Genomic DNA, 18,891 nt, shown 5'->3' on the forward strand with positions numbered 1-18,891 from the left:
GGTAATTTTATAATAACATAGGTTGGGGTGAAAAGTGATGGGTGTGTGCTAACAGGTGATCCTGTCTACATGGTTGGAACTTTAGGAATTTTCTTTGGGTGGTTTGTTCCTGGGTGGTACCTGGGTGGTCTCAGTTGTGGTCCTTGAGATTCAGGCCTCTCATGAACTTGTCATGGCTGGGTCCTACAATAATAGATACATCCCAGCTGAAAGGTCTTGGAGAGCACAGCCTAGGAAAAGTTGAGCCCTCTCTTGGTACCTTTGGAAGAAATGGCCTGACACAGGCATATCTTGGCCATAGACATGAGAGGTCAGCATGCTGGACTCAGGAGATAGTAGATGTTCTCCTATAGAAGACAATGAGAACAGATCTATAGATCCTATTTCAGATGCAAGTTGGCCCCTGAAGCCAGTTTTTCAAGAGCTCATTGTGTGAACTGATGATATGTTCTGTGCTCCTCTGAAGTTTTCTCCAGCACCTTGTCTAAGATAGGACAAGCAACTTCTTTGTACTTTAGGCAACCTGAGGTGCTGAGGAATGAACTTGGATTCTGGTTCATGGGGCATCCTCCTATTTCTCTTATCTTGATCTGATTCCAAAGAAGATGCTGAGATGAGCTTTGTGTGCAGATCCAAACCTGGAGGGAAGAGTCCTCAGATGCACTTGTTGGAGGAAAGAGGTAAGGGCAGGAGGCGGAAGCCAGCCAATTGTGCTGTGGCTAATGATAGAGCAGGTTAAATCGAAAGCAAGTATGTTAGTTTGTTTTCCATTGACAAGAAACAGAGACTGGGTAACTATTGTTATTCTTGTTGATTGATTGTTTAATTGATGGATGGATTGATTGACTGATTATAGCCCAGAACGTTTCCGAAATTACCATTAGGAAAAGTTGGCCATGAGCTCTTGACTGCCTGCCTCTGTTTACTGAGTGATGAACTATGGAAGTACACCATGGCGCTCAATGGCTTTTTGTTTGTTTGTTTGGTTAGGTTTTGTTTTTTTTTATTTTTTGTTTGTTTTTAGAAGTTGTATGTAACATGAGGGACCGGTTTGTTGGGGTTTCTGTCTCGCCCGGTACCCCACAACCGGCAACTCCCAAGGAAAATCACACACAAGACTCCATAAGGTTAGAAACTGATTGGCCCATTAGGTCAGGCTACTTATTAGCTCTTATAACTTATGTTACCCCATTATCCTTATCTACGTTAGCACGTGGCTCAGTACCTTTTCCAGCAGGGCAGCTTACATATTTCCTCTCCGGTGGTCTGGGTAGAACTGCAGGGAGCTTCCTGCTTCCCAGAATACTCCCAGTCTCTTTGATCCACCTCTACTTCCTGTCTGGCTTTCCCACCTATATTGCCTGCCTGGCCAATCAGCGTTTTATTAAAATATGATTGACAGAATACAGACAATTCTCCCACACCATTTGTATATTTAATTACAGTTCTGGAGTCCAGAAGTCAGAAACTAGAGACTATGACTACTCTGCTTAAGAAAACCTATACAGGAAGTGGGTGCCTGCAGAAGAGAAAGGGAACACCTACCCACAGCAGCTTACCCATTCCTAGAAGAAAAGTATTGATCAATTAATAAGGGGCCTGCCCCCATGACTCCAAACACTCACACCAGTCCCTTGTCCACTTCCTGTTATACTGGCAACTGGAGTTTCAACGTTAGTTTCAACCTGAGTTTCGGTGGGAACAAAAGACATTCAAATAGTAGCCACAACCAAGGCTTTCTGTAATCAATGATATCTGGAAGAAGTACAAAATATGCTTTGGGCTGCCAGGCCTGGGGAGAGGGGACCAAGTCGATGTCCTGAGACATCCATTCTATGGCATCCCAAAACCATCCCTTCCGACCCAGAATCTCAGGACTTACAGAATGATGTTGTCAGAATTGAAATGGTGGGGACCAATGGGATCTCTCAGGAGCAGGCAGTGACTTTAATGTCTATCATTTTTTCCAGTACTCCATGGCCTCCTACATGGAAAGATCACAGCCCCCAAATTACAGATGAAAAAACAGAAGCTCAGTGGAGCTATGAGATTATCCCATAAACAGAAAGAGGACAGAGCTATGTCTGTGAACTCACTCTTCAGTTTCAACCACTAGAGCAGATATGGCACAGAGTAAGACATCAATAAATATCTGAAGTATGAATGAACATCATACACCACCATTATTATTAATCAAGTAAAGACTTGAACTAGATTCTTCTACTCTAAAGCTCACATTCTTTGCACTACACTGATAAGAATATCACAGCGCCCATAGCCAGTCTGCTGTACAGTTTAGACAGATGCCTAAATTCATCCAGGTGTTGAGGGTGGAAGGAAGAGAGAAAGGAAGGAACTAATCAAAACCAAACAACTCTAATGGATTCATTCATGCTCCATCTTTCTTTCCTAATCTGTGATTCATTTCAGAAACACATCAGAATAAAGGAAGAGATAATTTTTACTACACTAAGTCCTGGAAAATGGAGAATACCCTACAAAATTTCACTCAGCTACTACTTCTACCAAAACCTTGCCCAAGAGGCTGGAAGACCTTGAACAGGGAAAGCTTGCATAAAAGTAAAGGAGGGGAGAGAAGATATCTGATTGAAATCCAAGAACTATTTGACCCAGACCCAGATACCCAGGAAGAGCCTCAATTAGTTGTATTAGAGGGAGCTGCTGGGATTGGGAAGTCAACACTAGCCAGGCAGGTGAGGAGAGCATGGGAGGAAGGTCAGCTCTACAGGGATCGCTTCCAGCATGTCTTCTACTTCAGTTGCAGAGAGCTGGCCCAGTGTGAGCAGCTGAGTCTGGCTGAGCTCATAGCAAAAGACCAGACTCTGCCTGCAGCTCCCATCAGGGAGATCTTGTCTCACCCTAAGCAGCTGCTCTTCATCCTGGATGGCATAGATGAGCCTGAATGGGTCTTGAGGGAGAAGAATCCTGAGCTCTGTCTGCACTGGAGTCAGCCACAGCCAGTCCACACCCTGCTGGGCAGTTTGCTGGGAAAATCTGTCCTGCCTGGGGCTTACTTGCTGCTCACAGCTCGGACCACAGAACTGAAGAAGCTTATTCCTTCTTTCAGGCAGCCTTGTTTGGTAGAAGTCCTCGGTTTCTCCAAAGCTGGACGGAAGAACTATATCTCCAAATATTTCACAGAGAAAAGAGAAGCAATGGCAGCTTTTAACTTGGTTAAATCAAACCCAGTGCTCTCAACACTGTGTGTGGTGCCCTGGGTGTCCTGGCTTGTCTGCACCTGCCTGAAGGAACAGATGGATCAGGGAGAAGACCTCAAACTGACCTCACGGACCACCACATCCCTCTGCCTGGAATACCTTTCCCAGGCTCTCTCAGGTCGTGTCCAGAGGACCCATCTCAGAAGGCTCTGCTCACTGGCCACTGAGGGGATCTGCCAAAGAAGGACCCTGTTCAGTGAGAGCGATTTCTGGATCCAAAGGTTAGGTAGCAATGTCATTGTCACTTTCCTGAAGGTGGGCATCCTTCAAAAGCAACCCAACTCTATGAGTTACAGCTTTGGCCACTTGTGTCTCCAGGAGTTTTTTGCAGCAATGTCATTGACCTTTCAGTGTAATGAGGAGAGACATGATTATTTGTGTATCTACAGAACGATGGAAACACTGAAGGACATCTATGGAAGACATAACCTGTTTGAGGCACCCACTGTGCGCTTCCTATTTGGTCTTTTAAGTGAAAATGGAATGAGAGAAATGGAGAAGATCTTTGCCTGCAGGTTGCCTTTGGAGACAAGGTTGAACCTACAATGGTATATCCTAGAGGAAACCCTGTGCCATAAACCATATTCTCTGGGTTTTCTCCATTGTCTTTATGAGATTCAGGATGAAGAGCTCCTGACACAGGTGATGCAAAATTATCAAGAAACAAATGTACGTTCCCCAAAGGATATAGTACATCCAGTGTCCCAGAGAGGAGTGGAGTACATGGTGATCCAGACAGACATGGAACTCATGGTGGCCACTTTCTGCATTAAGTACTGCTGTCATGTCAAGTGGCTTCAGTTGAATGGGGGTGGACAGCAGAGAAAAATCTCAAAGGCCCCCAGGATGGTTCTGTGAGTATCTATGGATCCCATGAGCACACATGTTCTGAGCACCAGCAGCACTCTTAGCTGGCTACAAGGCAAAGGCTACAGGTCATCAGTGGCATCTAACTGATCACCTTTCTCTAATTGCCTCTATGTGCCTGATTATGTGATGGGGCTATGGATTTTTACCTCTCCACCTTTCTGATTCAATTTTCTTCACCCTTCACAGGTTCAAATGGCCCACTGATCCTCTATTACCATGATTTCTCTCTGATAAATTTCTTATACAACCCAAAGAGATGCCATCCCCACTCCCCATGACAGTGACCTTGGCCCTAAGGTCTTCCCAACATACCTTAGAAGGAGTATTTTTAACAGTCCTTATGTTTCTCCAACCCAGATCACTTTCCTGTATGTATCAATGAAGGCAACATGAACCTTGCACTCAACCCAGAGGCTTCCCAGCTTCCTATCAATCTCAGCAGCAAGATAGGCCTCTTGTTCCAGGGGCCCCTGTCACTGTGCAGAAGTGGTTACTCGGTATCAGGATGTGCCTTTATGCTCTCTAGATGATTCATTAAGCACTTATTTTTAAGTCAGGTCTTAACAATCAATCTCAAGAGGAGAAATACAGTTTCTGCCCCGAGGATTTCAAAACTGAGAGAGAAGACAATCAACCACTCTAATTACATAGGGTGTGACTGTTGCAATAGTCAGGAACATGCTAGTTATCTAGAGCTGAGGACTTTGTCACCAACCTGAACAACACAGCAAGGGCCCATGCGAAAAGAAAAGGTTAGAGAACAGGAAGAGGATGAAGAAAGGAGGGGAAAGTGGTAAAAGAGAGCAGACATAATCAAACTGTCTTACACACATATAGAAAGTTGTTTAATATGTGTATAAATGACTCTTATTTTATATATGATTAGGATGGACTAATAAAAACATACTTGATGTAGAAAAATGAGGATATATAAATCATCGAAACAAAAGTTTGTATCAACCAGAATTCCATTTCTCAAAGAGGACAGCATTAAGAATTCTGAGTATGTCCAGAGACAGAGGCCAGATAAGGCAAGAGAAACAAGGAAAGCCAGCCTGCTTGAAAAGGACAGTGGCCTTAAGAGCCTAGGGACAATTGCATAGGAGAAGGTGAGGCTTCAGCTGCTAATGAGGAGGTAAAGGCAGGGAAGTCAGTGAGGAAGTTATTTCATAGTAAATAAAAAAGGGTGGAGGCTCATGAAAGTCAAGGAATTGAAAATGGCAGGTAAGTGTCTTAGTTAGGGTTTCTATTTCTGTAAAGATACAACATGACCATGTGAACTCTTTCAAAGAAAACATTAATTATGGTGAGTTGCCTACAGTTCAGTGGTTCAGTCCATTATCATCATGGTGGGACATGGTGTGCAGGAAAACATGGTGTTTGAGAGGTATCTGCTACATATTGGTATGCTGGCAACTGGAAATAGCTTGTCTCACTAAACATGGCTTGAGTACATATGAGACCTCAGAGCCCACCCCCGCAGTGACACACTTCCTCCTGTAAGACCAAACCTACTAGAATAAGACTATACCTCCTAATATTGCTGCTCCCTTTGGAGGCCATTTTCTTTCAAACTACCATAGTGTGAAACTTTAGTGCAGGTGGCTCATAATGGTGTGTCATGTTTTATGATAGCACATTCTGAAGTTTCACTTTCAGTTAGTGTAAATGTTAAACATGCATCATAGCCACCATCTTTTGGCAGTTGGGAGACTGGTTCCATGGTAGAGAGCTTAAAGTTCTTGCAGAGGATGTAGATCCATTCCCACCACCCACATCAGATGCTCACAATCACCTTTATCTAAAGCCCCGAAGGATCAGATGCTCTGCCTTAAGTCTTTGCAGGTTTCTGTATGTATAGAGTACATACAGACAAGCAAGCATACAAACATACATTGTCTTCTTTAGGGTGACCTCCTCACTGACTCTTATTTTATATGATTAGGATGGACTTCCCTGCCTTTATCTTCTCATTAGCAGCTGGTTTTGTAAAGTTAAAAGAGAACATCCTAAACTTTTTGTTTCAGTCAAAGTTGGTCAGCTCTAATCTCAGTCTTGTAATTTGTGGTTTTGAGTTTGTTACACTGTTTTGTTTACAGTGTTAAGGATCAAATGTTGCACACACTAGACACAAAGCTACTTCCAGACTCTTAGAGTTTGTAGCTTAGGCTGGTTTAAAATTCAGGGTTCTCCTGCACTTGTATGCTTGGTTTCTGATCTCTCTCTCTCTCTCTCTGTCATTCTGTGTGTGTCTGTCTATCTCACTCTGTGTGTCTCTCTCTGTGTCTGTGAATTTATCTCTCTGTCAATTTTTCTAAGATTCTGTCTCTCTGTGTGTGACTCTGTCTCTCTCCATCTCTGTCTGCCTGCCTGCCTATCTATCTATCTATCTATCTATCTATCTATCTATCTATCTATCTATCTATCTCTCCTCTTCCTGCTTCTCCTGAAAAGATATAGAGACCACATGAACCAGCACATTTGTAGATGTTATGATCATGTTTAGTGTAAAAGGAGCGGCGGACTGTGTCCCGCCACCCGGCTCCTGGCTAGCTTTATCCGAAATAATTACACGAAAACTGTATTCATTTAAACATTGCCCGGCCCATTATCTGTAGCCTCTTATTGACTAACTCTTATATATTGATCTAACCCATTTCTAATAATCTGTGTAACACCATGATGTGGTGGCTTACCGGGAGGATTCTAACCGGCATCCTACTCGGAGAGGAGAGTCATGGCGACTGCCTCACTGCCTTCTTTCTCCCAGAATTCTGTTCTGTCTACTCCACCCACCTAAGGGCTGGCCTATCAAAAAGGCCAAGGCAGTCTCTTTATTAACCAATGAAAGTAACAATAGACAGATGACCCTCCTCCATCATTTCCCCTTTTTCTGTTTAAGGAAAAAAGAAAGGCTTTTATTTTAGCATAGTAAAATTTTAAATAACAAAATAGTTATCAAGCAAGCATTACAGTTACAATATTTATATCTACTTTATCTTTTATCATAACTAAGGATAACTATAACTAACCGCTCTTCAACTCCATCAAAGACTCCAGAAAGATATAATATTACCTAAGGAAATAAGAAATAAGCAGCTTCCAAAACTCTAGAAATGACAGAGACATCTCGCTGCCTGGACAGTCATCCAAAGTTCTTTTGTAACGTTGGGGCATCCTTCAGACCCATAGTATCCAGCAGACATTTCCATGAAGCAGGAAATTTCAAAGACAGTTCAGTCATTATCTGCTGTGTCCTGTAGAATGTCTCATAGATTCTTTTATGAATCAGGAACCCTGAAAGACCATCTCACCTTTAGGTAAGTTCAGCAGTCCTCTCTCTGTGGGTTCTCTGTGTCCAGCTTATGCAACAGTCCAGGCAAGAGCAGTTTCTTGCCCAAATGTCTTTCAAATTCCATAAGGAGCCTCTTCAATGCCCATCTTCCTCTTGAAGTAGATTGGTGCTGCCAGGAGCAGACGTGTCTCATTGTCATGAAAAGCCCTAAGTTATTTAAACATTAAATGCCATGTTCTGTAGTCTTTGAAAGATATGAAGAATGCCTATCTTAAATATATCTATGCACATCTAGAAAATCAAACTAACATTTCTACAAGTTTGACTATTATCGATGATTATCCATTAACAACCTATATTTTTAATTATACATTATATTTTTAAATGACCTACACAATCACAAAACCTTAATTAAGAGTAGAAATGTATAAATACATATAACAAAATTGGCCTTAAAATCTATACCAATGTAAATTAATATCCCCCTTTAAATGTAAAAAAAACATTTATAAACAATGTTTGGGAAATGGGCACAGTTATTTTTCTCCAAACTTTTTTTTGTTGTATGGGGGCACTGTTAATTAGATCTTTTATGGTGTAACCTGTGTGTCAGGTTTATCTCAGTTGGCAGTTGAGTGAAGTAATTTTTTGAAGGTGTTTATGGCAACCTTTTAGGAGGGCGTGGTCTATCATACCATATTGGGATAGAAACAATCCATAGGGTCTCATCCTCTGTGAAAACAAAAGAAGACCCTCTCCAAAGCATCATATCCTTAGACCCAAATTTGGAAGTCATTATACCCTTATGATATCCATTTTGGTTTAGCTTGACAGTCCATATGATGAAATGTCTCTCTGTATTTAGCTCCTTTATAATCAAAAATTTTAAAGAAAATATAATGTATATAATCCAGACTTTTTGTGAATTTTTTATTTTTATGTAGCTTATTTTTTTATTTTTTTAATCTATAATTATTTGTAATTTGTCTCTTTGAAGACTTTATTCTTTTTTAAGGCATTAATTTTATTTTTTATATTCTTTTTTCTCTCTCTCCAAAGCCTATGTACAGTCATCCAACATTGTGACCCATTTATAAGTCTTGTATGTCTGAATCTGTTTTATTGTGAGTTTGTAAATTTGTTAGTATTTAGGAGCAGTTCTTAATATGTTAAGCAGTTTTTAAAAACTTAAGTTGCACCATGTAGAGGTAATATGGTACTGTCTATTTTTTGTCCAGTATAAACCTTAACTGTGCTTTTATTATGATAATTATGATCGTTTTTGCCTGAGGTTAGCACAGTTTAGCATGGTGGAGCAGAGCCGGAGCCACTCCAGCCTCAGAGTCCCTCATAGTTTTAGGCATAGAGCAGGTCCACACTGGAGCTGCACTCAGAAGTTCAATTCTGAGACTGAGCGTGCAGCACAGAAACTCTTTTCATCCAAGTTACAGCCAAATCTGACATGCAGAGCACTGTGTAGCCTGGAAACATCTCTCTGTATGGAGGCAGAAATCTGCCATGCTTTCCCGCCTGCCTAAGCCTGATTTTGCCGTCTGTACAGGTGCAGGCAGGGAGCGCTGAGCCATTGGCATGGTCTCAGAGTATTTTTTTCCCAACCTCACGTGGGCACATCAACGTCTGGACCCAGAAACGCTCCATAGCCGGAGTTTGCACCAGCGGCAGAACCCAGGAAGTCACGGTTTAAAATGGCGCAGCTTTTTTTCTACCGCTAATGCTGAAACAGGAAATCTCTCTATAGCACACCCTAGCAAACAGCAAAATCTGTGTTAAACTCTCTTTTCCTTATTTTTTTAAGCTCTCTCAGGTTTTACGTGGAGTTCATTTCTGTGCTGGGAGCCAATATGTAAAAGGAGCAGTGGGCTGTATCCCGCCACCAGGCTCCTGGCTAACTTTATCCGAAATAATTACATGGAAACTGTATTCATTTAAACATTGCCTGGCCCATTATCTGTAGCCTCTTATTGGCTAACTCTTATATATTGATCTAACCCATTTCTAATAATCTGTGTAGCACCATGAGGTGGTGGCTTACCGGGAGGATTCTAACCGGCATCCTACTCGGAGAGGAGAGTCATGGTGACTGCCTCACTGCCTTCTTCCTCCCAGAATTCTGTTCTGTCTACTCCACCCACCTAAGGGCTGGCCTATCAAAAAGGCCAAGGCAGTCTCCTTACTAACCAATGAAAGTAACAATAGACAGATGACCCTCCTCCATCAGTTCAGCATCCCACAACAGAGTCATTTTCAACCACCTCTCCTGAGCTCTCTTCTCACCCCCTCTTTTTAGTTTTCATTTATGAGACTCTAGAATGCTGTTCCAAAAGAAATAAGTTTTATTCACATTAAAACGAAGAGGCTGTCTGAATTACCAAGGTACTCCATTATACCAGACCCTGTGCTAGGTACTATAGATTCAAAAGAAAAGATGCCAAGCACTTGTTCACACCCTGTGGGACACCCAGACTAGTCAGAAACAGACACACAAAATGAGCACACAGCATGCTAGAATATAAGAATGTAAATGAGGAACCACCCAGAGGAGAGGGTCCAGATGTTGGATAAAAAGAGCAAGTAGAAGCTGGTAAATCCTGGGTATGACATATTGACACCTGGTGCTCAGGCAGCTAGAAACCTAAGCTGCTGTGTGGGGCTGTGCACCTTAGAACATCCACACACAATTCACTTCCCTCATGTCCTTGTCTCTCTCTCTCTCTTTCTATCTCTCTCTCTCCCTCAGGTCCAGGTGGACCCCAATCACTAATTCCACTTGGCAGATTTTCTTCTCCACCCTTGAGTTCACAGGAAGTCTGCAGAAGCTCGACTTAAGTGGAAACCCACTGAGCAACTTTGCACTGAGGAGCCTTTGTAAGACACTGAGATGCCCTGCATGTCAACTAAGGACATTGTGGTGAGTCTGGCCTGGGATGTACCCTGAAGCATGGATGAATGGCAAAAGAACAAAGGAAAAAGCTGTGTCTATGGTGAGGCTAAGTACTCATCAATTATCCACTAAACTCTCTTGACCACACCTGTGACAGATGACAGACTTGTTACATTAAACAAATCGATTCTTGGAGTCATAAAAGACTGACATTCAGCAAGGACCCCCACTAGCTATTGCTAACAACAGGCCCATGAGGACTCCAGTGGGGCAAACATCCTGAGGAAGTGGCTGCGGGAGAACTGAGGAGCACAGAGGAGGAGGCTAAATGAAGCAGAGGGAAGAAAGCTCCAGGCCAGGGAATGGCGTCCCCACTTCCTCCTGCTCTCTGTACTTGTAGCCACCTTCTGCTCTATAGACTCCATCTTTACTAGGATTTCACTTGACAAGTGAGATCACGACTAGTGAGATCATGACTAGTGGCTCTATGGCTGGTGAATGACATATCAGATGGCTCTTCAAATACACCAGTTAGTGTTCCTGGGGCTAGAGGAGCTCTGCCATGGCCAGTCACAGCACAGCAGTGGATCTCAACCTGTGCTCCATGATTCTGCAGCTCAGTCCTGGGGAGCATGGAATTATCTGCCCAGACTAGAAAAGGCAAGAGAAAAGCTAAGCACTGCTAACACAACATGCCAGGGCTCACAAAGGGAGACCATAGTGCAGTTCCCAAGAGCAGTGAGCCCTGGAGAATCTGATGGTGATCATCTCCCATGCAGGCTTGTCAACTGTGGCCTCACATCCAGCCACTGTGAGGACCTGGCCTCAGTGCTCAGTGCCAGTTTCAGGCTGGCTGAGCTAGACCTGCAACTGAATGGCCTGGGTGACCGTGGTGTGAGGCTGTTGTGTAAGGGGCTCAGGAATCCTGCATGCAACCTCAGAATCCTGTGGTAAGTAAGACTCTTGGATTCCTTCTGGGCAGAAGGCAAGGGGTGGGACACAGGTGCATTACTAAATGACAAGATATAGAAAAGAAAAGGGACAGATAATTCATAGTCAGCATAGTCAGCCTGGCTCATGACCAGTGACTCTGACAAGTCACTGTCTTCTTTAAAACTCAGTTTCCTCATCTATTAAATGGAATGCCATACCTACCTCATGGATTGTAATGATACAAAATGTGCATATGTAAAAAAGAAGATAATACCAGGTAGGTAGCTGGGCACAGTGGAATCATATGTATTAGCAAGTCTGTATATCCTGAAAGACTCCCAGGTTTGCCTTACTCCAGGACAGTGCTTCAATCACTTATTCATTCAAGAATCCATGCATGCATGCTTATCAGGGACCATGAGTGCCAAGTGCTGGTCTCGACCCTAGACATACAATCACAAACACACAAGGCTCTATGTTGACAGAGGTTTCTGTATTGTTTCAGTCCAGCAGCCATTCAGTCCCAAAGAAACACACAAAGGTCTATGTGAATCATAAACTGGTTGGCCTATTTGTTCAGGCTTCTTATTAACTCTTATAACTTACATTAACCCATAATTCTTGTCTGTGTTAGCTACATGGCTTGGTACCTTTTATCAGCAGAGCATTCTCATCTTGCTTCCTCTGTGTCTGGCTTCCTCTGTGACGACTGCAGACTCAGGCTTTCCTCCTCTCAGAATTCTCCTTTTCTCATTGCCCCACCTCTACTCCCTGCCTGGCTACTGGCCAATCCGCATTTTATTAAAATACAAGTGACAGGGTACAAGACCATTGTCCCACAGCAGCTCTGTCCTGCTGAAGCTAGGTAGAGATAGACTGACAGGGATTACCCGTTAGCCCATGACTCTATTGGCAATTTCTACTGAATGCTGTGGAGTCAATAGTATTGTGAGAGTATATTGTTGTAAGAGGGTCTGCTGCAGGCTTAACTGAAGGAGAAATGGATCTTGTTTGGGTCAACCAGGAGACAGCAACCCAGACAAAAGCAGAGTTGGGGAAAGCCCTAAAACAAATAAGGATGGGAGCCCTGGAGGGGCTTGTGTCTCACCACAGGAACTTCTTGTCCTCTGTCCAGAATTCCTTTAGGATTATGGTCATGACCTCCAGCCACTGGGAATAGCTGATGGCTACTCTGTGGCCCTTTGTCAACAAAATCCCCTCATCTCTGACCATGTTATCTTCCCCAGGACAGTCTGTTTCCAGTGACTGACTTGTGTGGGAGGGGTATAAAGGGCCAGGCCCTCCTTTTATCTCTGGAACATTCCAAAGGTCTTCATCCTTACTTCAGATCTCCCTGCATACTGACCAAGCCCAACCTAGAATTTATTATGGACAAATTTCTCTCTATTCATCCTGGGCTCTCTGTTTATCATCCTGATTTTGGCTCAAGATTTCTTACTGGCTCAATCTACAGACACCAGAGCCTAGGCCTTGTGGTCCTGTGCTGTATTCCAGAAGAAACTGTCCCCTCTTGTATTTTCAGGCTGGACCAGGCCCATCTCAGTGACCAGGTGATAAGGGACCTCAGGGCCCTGGAGGCAAGGAATCCAAAGCTGTACATCTTGAGCATATGGTAAGGAATGGACATAGGCGTCTCTCTGATCAACCTGCCCTATATGTGGCTGTTTCAGAACTGAGGAGTGGGAAAAGAGGATTGATGTGATGAGAAAGAAAAATAGAGCCAGGAAGAAGCCAGGAAACCACAGCAAAAGTGAGGAAGGGTTCTATGTATTGGGAAATTGTACATTTAATTTTTAAAAATAAATAGGATCATATTACATGCTTATATAAGTTCTTTCTTCTGAAAAATAAGATATGAAATGTGAATTAATGGTAACTTCTCTGCACACAGCCATAGTGACAATGGTAGCCATCTGTAAACCCAAACCACAGGAACAGTGAAAGCAGAAACCACTCTTAAGAAAAACACAAAGAAATCTTTTAGAAAACAAAACCACTATGAGTATCACTATATATCATTATACCAACCCTAATGATCAGACACACACATACACACAGGATTATGTGCATGCCACACACAAGAACACACACACACACACATACACACATACACAAACACTGTATGTACTACAGAATTTAGGACCTCAGGAGAGGAAAGCCATTTTCCACCCCACAAACTCTGCTAAAGTCCCATGCTCTCTCCCAGTTTAGTCAATTTCAGTCCGTGACCATGAATTCCTTCTTCCTAAAGTTCCTAGCTGTCCTGCCACATGTGAGACCGAGGGTGCTATAGACATAGGATGGTTATCCATTCATTGAGTGAACATTTGTGCAAAACCAACTGTACATCATACACTGTTTTGGGGTCTGAGGGCATCTCAGTGAGCAAGGCAGACAGATCCACCATTTGTTATCACTAGATACCAACAGTGAGGGGACACGTGTTCCTCAGGATCTACAGAATTGTTCCTGGGAACCTATGAGTGTAGCAATGGTCTGTCTGACCTCATCCAAAACTGAGGTGAGATCTCAAAGATGAGAAATGTGGGGTTGATACAAGAAGAAAATTCCAGGCAGACACAGAGGATAAGGAAGCAGAGAAAGAAGCTCCACTAAGAGACAGGAAACCATGTGTAAGACCATCTGCTCTGCCTCACCATCACCAGGGAGCTCCACAGAAATGCAGGTGCTCTGACCCCACTCCATCCATGCTGACTCAGAATCTCAGGTGTGGCAGCTTCCTTCAGTGAGCTTTCCGACTTAGCATCCTGTCCAGGTGACATTTTAACACAGTGATTTGAGAGCCACTGGTCTAGATTTGAGCAGAAAAGGGTGACATAGTAAGGCCTGGAGAGAGACGGGGGCCACAGAAAGAACTATATGAACCATCCTAAGAACCTTCTGTTTCTCCCCAGAGGAAATGAGAGGCATTCCAGCACCCCAGTAGTGAAGGGGCATCTCCACCCATTTTTTAAGGTCAGGTACAATGTAGAAAATGTGCTAGAAGGGACCAGACCTGAAGCAGGGACGCCTGCCAGAGGTTCAGGACAATGTTCATTCCATCCTGGGACAAGGATGGAGTCTGTGGAAGGGAAGAGTAGAAAACAGAAAGGAGAGAGATTTAGAAGATCCTGTCTAGGTGATTGGCATTCAGGGTGAGTAATTATTTGTTTTGGGCAGCTGTAACACAATGTCTGACACTGGACACTAAACATATAGAATTGAGGTTATTTCTTTCAGCTTTGAACACAGGGAAGGGAAAGGGCATGGACTGTGCATCTAGAGAATCCTTCTTCCTGTTCCATCTGACTGTGCAACTGCCTGAAAATGAAAGGTCAAGCTGGCTTTTGTGACAAGTCCTGTCAGGGCACAGGAATCTACTCCTGTGATGATGCCATTAACCCCTTCATGACAGCAGAGCACTCGTGACCTCATTGTGTCTTATCCTTCATCCTTTCACACTATAACACTGGGGATTAACTTTCTAATGAGTAAACACTTGGGAAAACACTCAAATTGGAAGAAAGAGGAATTGAGATGATCTCAGGTATAGGGCATAGATGCTCAGGAGGATAGGGGCCTTCATAGAGTTCTGGCCTACCTAAGATGCATGGTACTGAGTTTGAATACAGGTGAGCTGGATTTTATGTGGGGATATTGTGAACAAAGCCCTGGTTTCCCTGACATCTGAGGGAAAGAAAACCTTTTTCTTTAGGAATCCACATGTGATGGACCCTACTAAGAATCCAGATGGAGAAGAAATGAGGGCCAACCTGATCTCATTCATGCAGCAGAAACTACAGTTGGGTATGTGAAAGATAGATTCAGAGCATCATGATTGGCAGATGAAAGGGTATCTGTGGGAGGAAGTCATCATTTCTTTCTCTTTAAATTTAATTTTATTTTAGAATTTAATGCACAAGCACTATATGTATATCATTTCCAACCATAAGTCTGACTACTCTAACAACTTCTCTGTCCCACCAACAAACTCTTTCAAATTTATGACTTGTTCTTAAATATTATTGTTAAATATATGTGCATTTACACAACTTCAGTCCATTAAATAACCTATTGAGTCCAACTAGACACACTATCAGGAAGCTCCCTCAGGAAGACTGATTTTTTATCCCTCTTCTATCAGCTGTTAATTGCCTATAACTCTTCATTTAGAAGTGGGACATTTTCGGATTTTTCCCATCCACATTAGCATGTCAATTAGTGTTGTCATTTTCCAGATTTTGTTGAGGAAAAGATAATCTTGAGATTTTATTGGTGCAATATCCTTTGTGGGGGAACATTACCAGCAACAGATGATCTGGAAATAGTCATCATTTCTATCCCTCTGTCTCCAATAGGAGTAACAAACCTTGCAAGACATTCCACACCTAGAAACAGCAGGGAATACTGCTTCCTTCTTTCCCAGCTTTGGGGGCTGCTGATGCCCCTTACTCAAGTATTTTGCATAAGGCTCTATATCAGGGCTCTGTGTCTCATTCTGGGGTACTATGGCCTGGAATTCATATGTCTATCTATGCTCACCTATATTTTGAGTTATGTTCTGGTCTCAACATACTCACTTGAGATATGCTGGGAAACTCAGTGCTTATGGACTAATAAGAAAGGGATGGTTAAACATTAAAACATCCGCTAATGTAATCCACCATATAAACAAACTGAAAAAACCCACAGCATCATCTCATTAGATATTGAAAAAGCCTTCAACAAAATTCAATATCCTTTCATAGTAAATATCTTAGAGAGATTAGGGATACAAGGAAAATACCTTAACATAATAAAGGCATTTACAACATATCAAAAGCCAGCATCAAATTAAATGGAGAGAAACCCAAAGAGATTCCACTAAAATCAGGAACAAGACAAAGCTGTCCACTTTCTCCATACCTACCCAATATAGTACTTGAAGTTCTAACTAGAACAATAAGACAACAAAAGGGGATCAAGGTGATACAAACTGGAAAAGAAAAAGACAAAACTTTTACAGATGATTTAGTAGTATACATAAGTGGCCCAAGAATTCTACCAGAGAACTCCTACAGCTAATAAATACCTTCAGTAAAATGACAGGATACAAAATTATCAAAAGTATCAGTAGCCCTCCTATATACAGATGATAAATGAGCTGAGACAGAAATCAGAGAAATATCACGCTTTAAAACAGCTACAAATAGCATAAAATATCTTGAGGTAACACTAACTAAACAAGTGAAAGACCTGTATGACAAAAACCTTAAGTCTTTAAAGAAAGAAATTGAAGAAGATATCAAAAAATGGAAAAATCTCCCATGCTCTTGGATAGGTAGGATCAGCATAGTTAAAAAAATGATAATCCTACCAAAAGCAATCTACAGGTTCAATGCAATCCCCATTAAAATCCCAACACAATTCTTCATAGTTCTCAAAAGAACAATACTCAATTTCATATGAAAAAACAAAAAACCCAGGATAGCCAAAACAATCCTGTTCAATAAAGGAACTTCTGGAGGCATCACCGTCCCTGACTTCAAGTTCTACTATAGAGCCATAGTCATAAAAACAGCTTGATATTGGCATAATAACAGACACATGGACCAATGGAATCAAATTGAAGGCCCTGATATTAACCCACACACATATGAATACCTGATTTTTAACAAAGAAACAAATTTTACAATGAAAAATAGAAAGCATCTTTAACAAATGGTGTTGCCATAACTAAATTTCAACATGTATAAGATTGCAAATAGAACCATATCTATCCCCATGCACAAAACTCAAGTCCAAGCAGGTCAAAGACCTCAACCTAAATTCAGGTAGACTGAACCTGGTAAAAGAGGAAGTGGGAGGTAGCCTTGAATGCATGGGCACATGAAACCACTTCCTAAATATAGCACAAGCAGCACAGACACTGAGAGCAACAATCAATAAATGGGACCTCCAGAAACTGAGAAACCTCTATAAGGCAAAGTACATGGTAAATAAGACAATTCAGCACCCTATAGAATGGGAAAAGATCTTCACCAACCCCACATCTGACTGAGAGCTGATCTCCAAAATATATAAAGAACTCAAGAAACTAGACATGAAAATACCAAATAATCCAATTAAAAATGAAGTACAGATCTAAACAGAATTCTCAACAGAAGAATCTCAGATGGTCAAAAGACATTTAAGGAAATGCTCAACATTCTTAGTCATCATGGAAATGCAAATCAAAACGACCCTGAGATATCATCTTACACCTGTAGGAATGGCTAAGACCAAAAACACTAATGACAGCCTATATTGAAGAGGATGTGGAGTAGGGGGATCACTCCTCCACTGCTGGTGGGACTGCAAACTTATACAGTCACTTTGGAAATCACTATGGTGGTTTCTCAGAAAATTGGAAATCAATCTGCCTCAAGACCCAGCTTTACCATTCTTGGGCATATACCAAAAGGATGCTCAATTATACCACAAGGACACTTGATCAATTATGGTCATAACATCATTATTCATAATAACTAGAACCTGTAAACAACCTAGATGCCCCTCAACCAAAGAATGGATAAAGAAGATGTGGTACATTCACACAATGGAGTATTACTCAGCTGTTAAAAACAATGTCATCATGAAATTTGTGGGCAAATGGATGGAAGTAGAAAAAAAAATCATTCTGGAGTGAGGTAACGCATACCCAGAAAGAATACATAGCATGTATTCACTCATAAGTGGGTCCTAGATATAAAGCAAAGAATAAACAGACCACAATCCACAGCTCCAGAGAAGCTAGGTAACAAGGAGGACCCTAAGAGGAACACATGAATCGCCCTGGGAAGAGAAAATACATGAGACCTCCCAAGTAAACTGGGGCCTGGGGATGGTAAAGGGGAGGGGATGGGAGATGAGAACATGGAGGAACAAGATGGTCGAGTTGATGAAGGAATAGTGTGGGAAAGCAAGGAAAGAGATGTCCCGATAGAGGGAGCCATTATGGGGTTAGGGAGAAATCTGATGCTAGGGAATTTCCCAGGAGTCCACAAGGATGACCCAAGCTAAGACCCCTATCAAAAATGGAGAGCTTGCCTAAACTGGTCTTCCCCTGTCATCAGATTGGTAACTACCATAACTGTCATCATAAAACCTTCATTCCATTACTGATGAAAGTATATGCAGAGGTTCACATCAAAGCACCAGGTTGAGCTATGGGAGTTCAGCTGAAGAGATGAAGGAGGGATTATATGTGCAGGTGGGGCAAGATCATGACAGAGAACCCACAGAGACAGTTGACCTAAACTTGCAGGAGCTCACGGGCTCTAGACTGAAAGCTGGGAAGCCTGCGTGGGACCAAACTAGGCCCTCTGCATGTGGGCTACAGTTTTGTAGCCTGGTCTACTTGTGGGATCCCTGACAGTGGGACCAGGATATATCCCTAGTGCATGAAGTGGCTTTTTGAAGATTATTTCATACAGTGAGATGCCTTGCTCAGCCTTGATGGGTGGGGGATGGGGGGCATTTGGTTCTGCCTCATTTGAATGTGCCAGATTTTGTTGACACCTGTAAGAGGCCTTACACATTCTGAGGAGCAGATGGGGGTGGGTTGGAGAGAGATGGGAGAGGAGGGGAAGGAGGGGAGGGAAACTGTTGTT

The 18,891-nt window shown here is 42.4% G+C and overlaps 1 protein-coding gene across 3 annotated transcripts in view; it reads left to right on the plus strand.

Moving 5' to 3' along the window:
- Positions 1–18,891, plus strand: part of LOC125409583 (NACHT, LRR and PYD domains-containing protein 1a-like) — a 73,650-nt gene that overhangs the window by 38,285 nt on the left and 16,474 nt on the right. The window contains exons 4-10 of one of the 3 annotated variants that reach the window (XM_087910366.1): positions 603–680; positions 2,431–3,460; positions 3,629–4,093; positions 10,163–10,333; positions 11,086–11,256; positions 12,783–12,872; positions 14,976–15,067. In XM_087910366.1, the coding sequence (XP_087766492.1) occupies positions 603–680; positions 2,431–3,460; positions 3,629–4,093; positions 10,163–10,333; positions 11,086–11,256; positions 12,783–12,872; positions 14,976–15,067 (2,097 nt within the window). Of the gene's footprint in view, positions 1–602; positions 681–2,430; positions 4,094–10,162; positions 10,334–11,085; positions 11,257–12,782; positions 12,873–14,975; positions 15,068–18,891 lie in introns of all 3 variants that reach the window. The other 2 variants (XM_087910364.1, XM_087910365.1) reach the window with 2 other exon arrangements.

This window comes from Myodes glareolus, chromosome 9, assembly GCF_982192425.1.
Source record: "Myodes glareolus chromosome 9, mMyoGla1.1, whole genome shotgun sequence".
NCBI lineage: Eukaryota > Metazoa > Chordata > Mammalia > Rodentia > Cricetidae > Myodes > Myodes glareolus.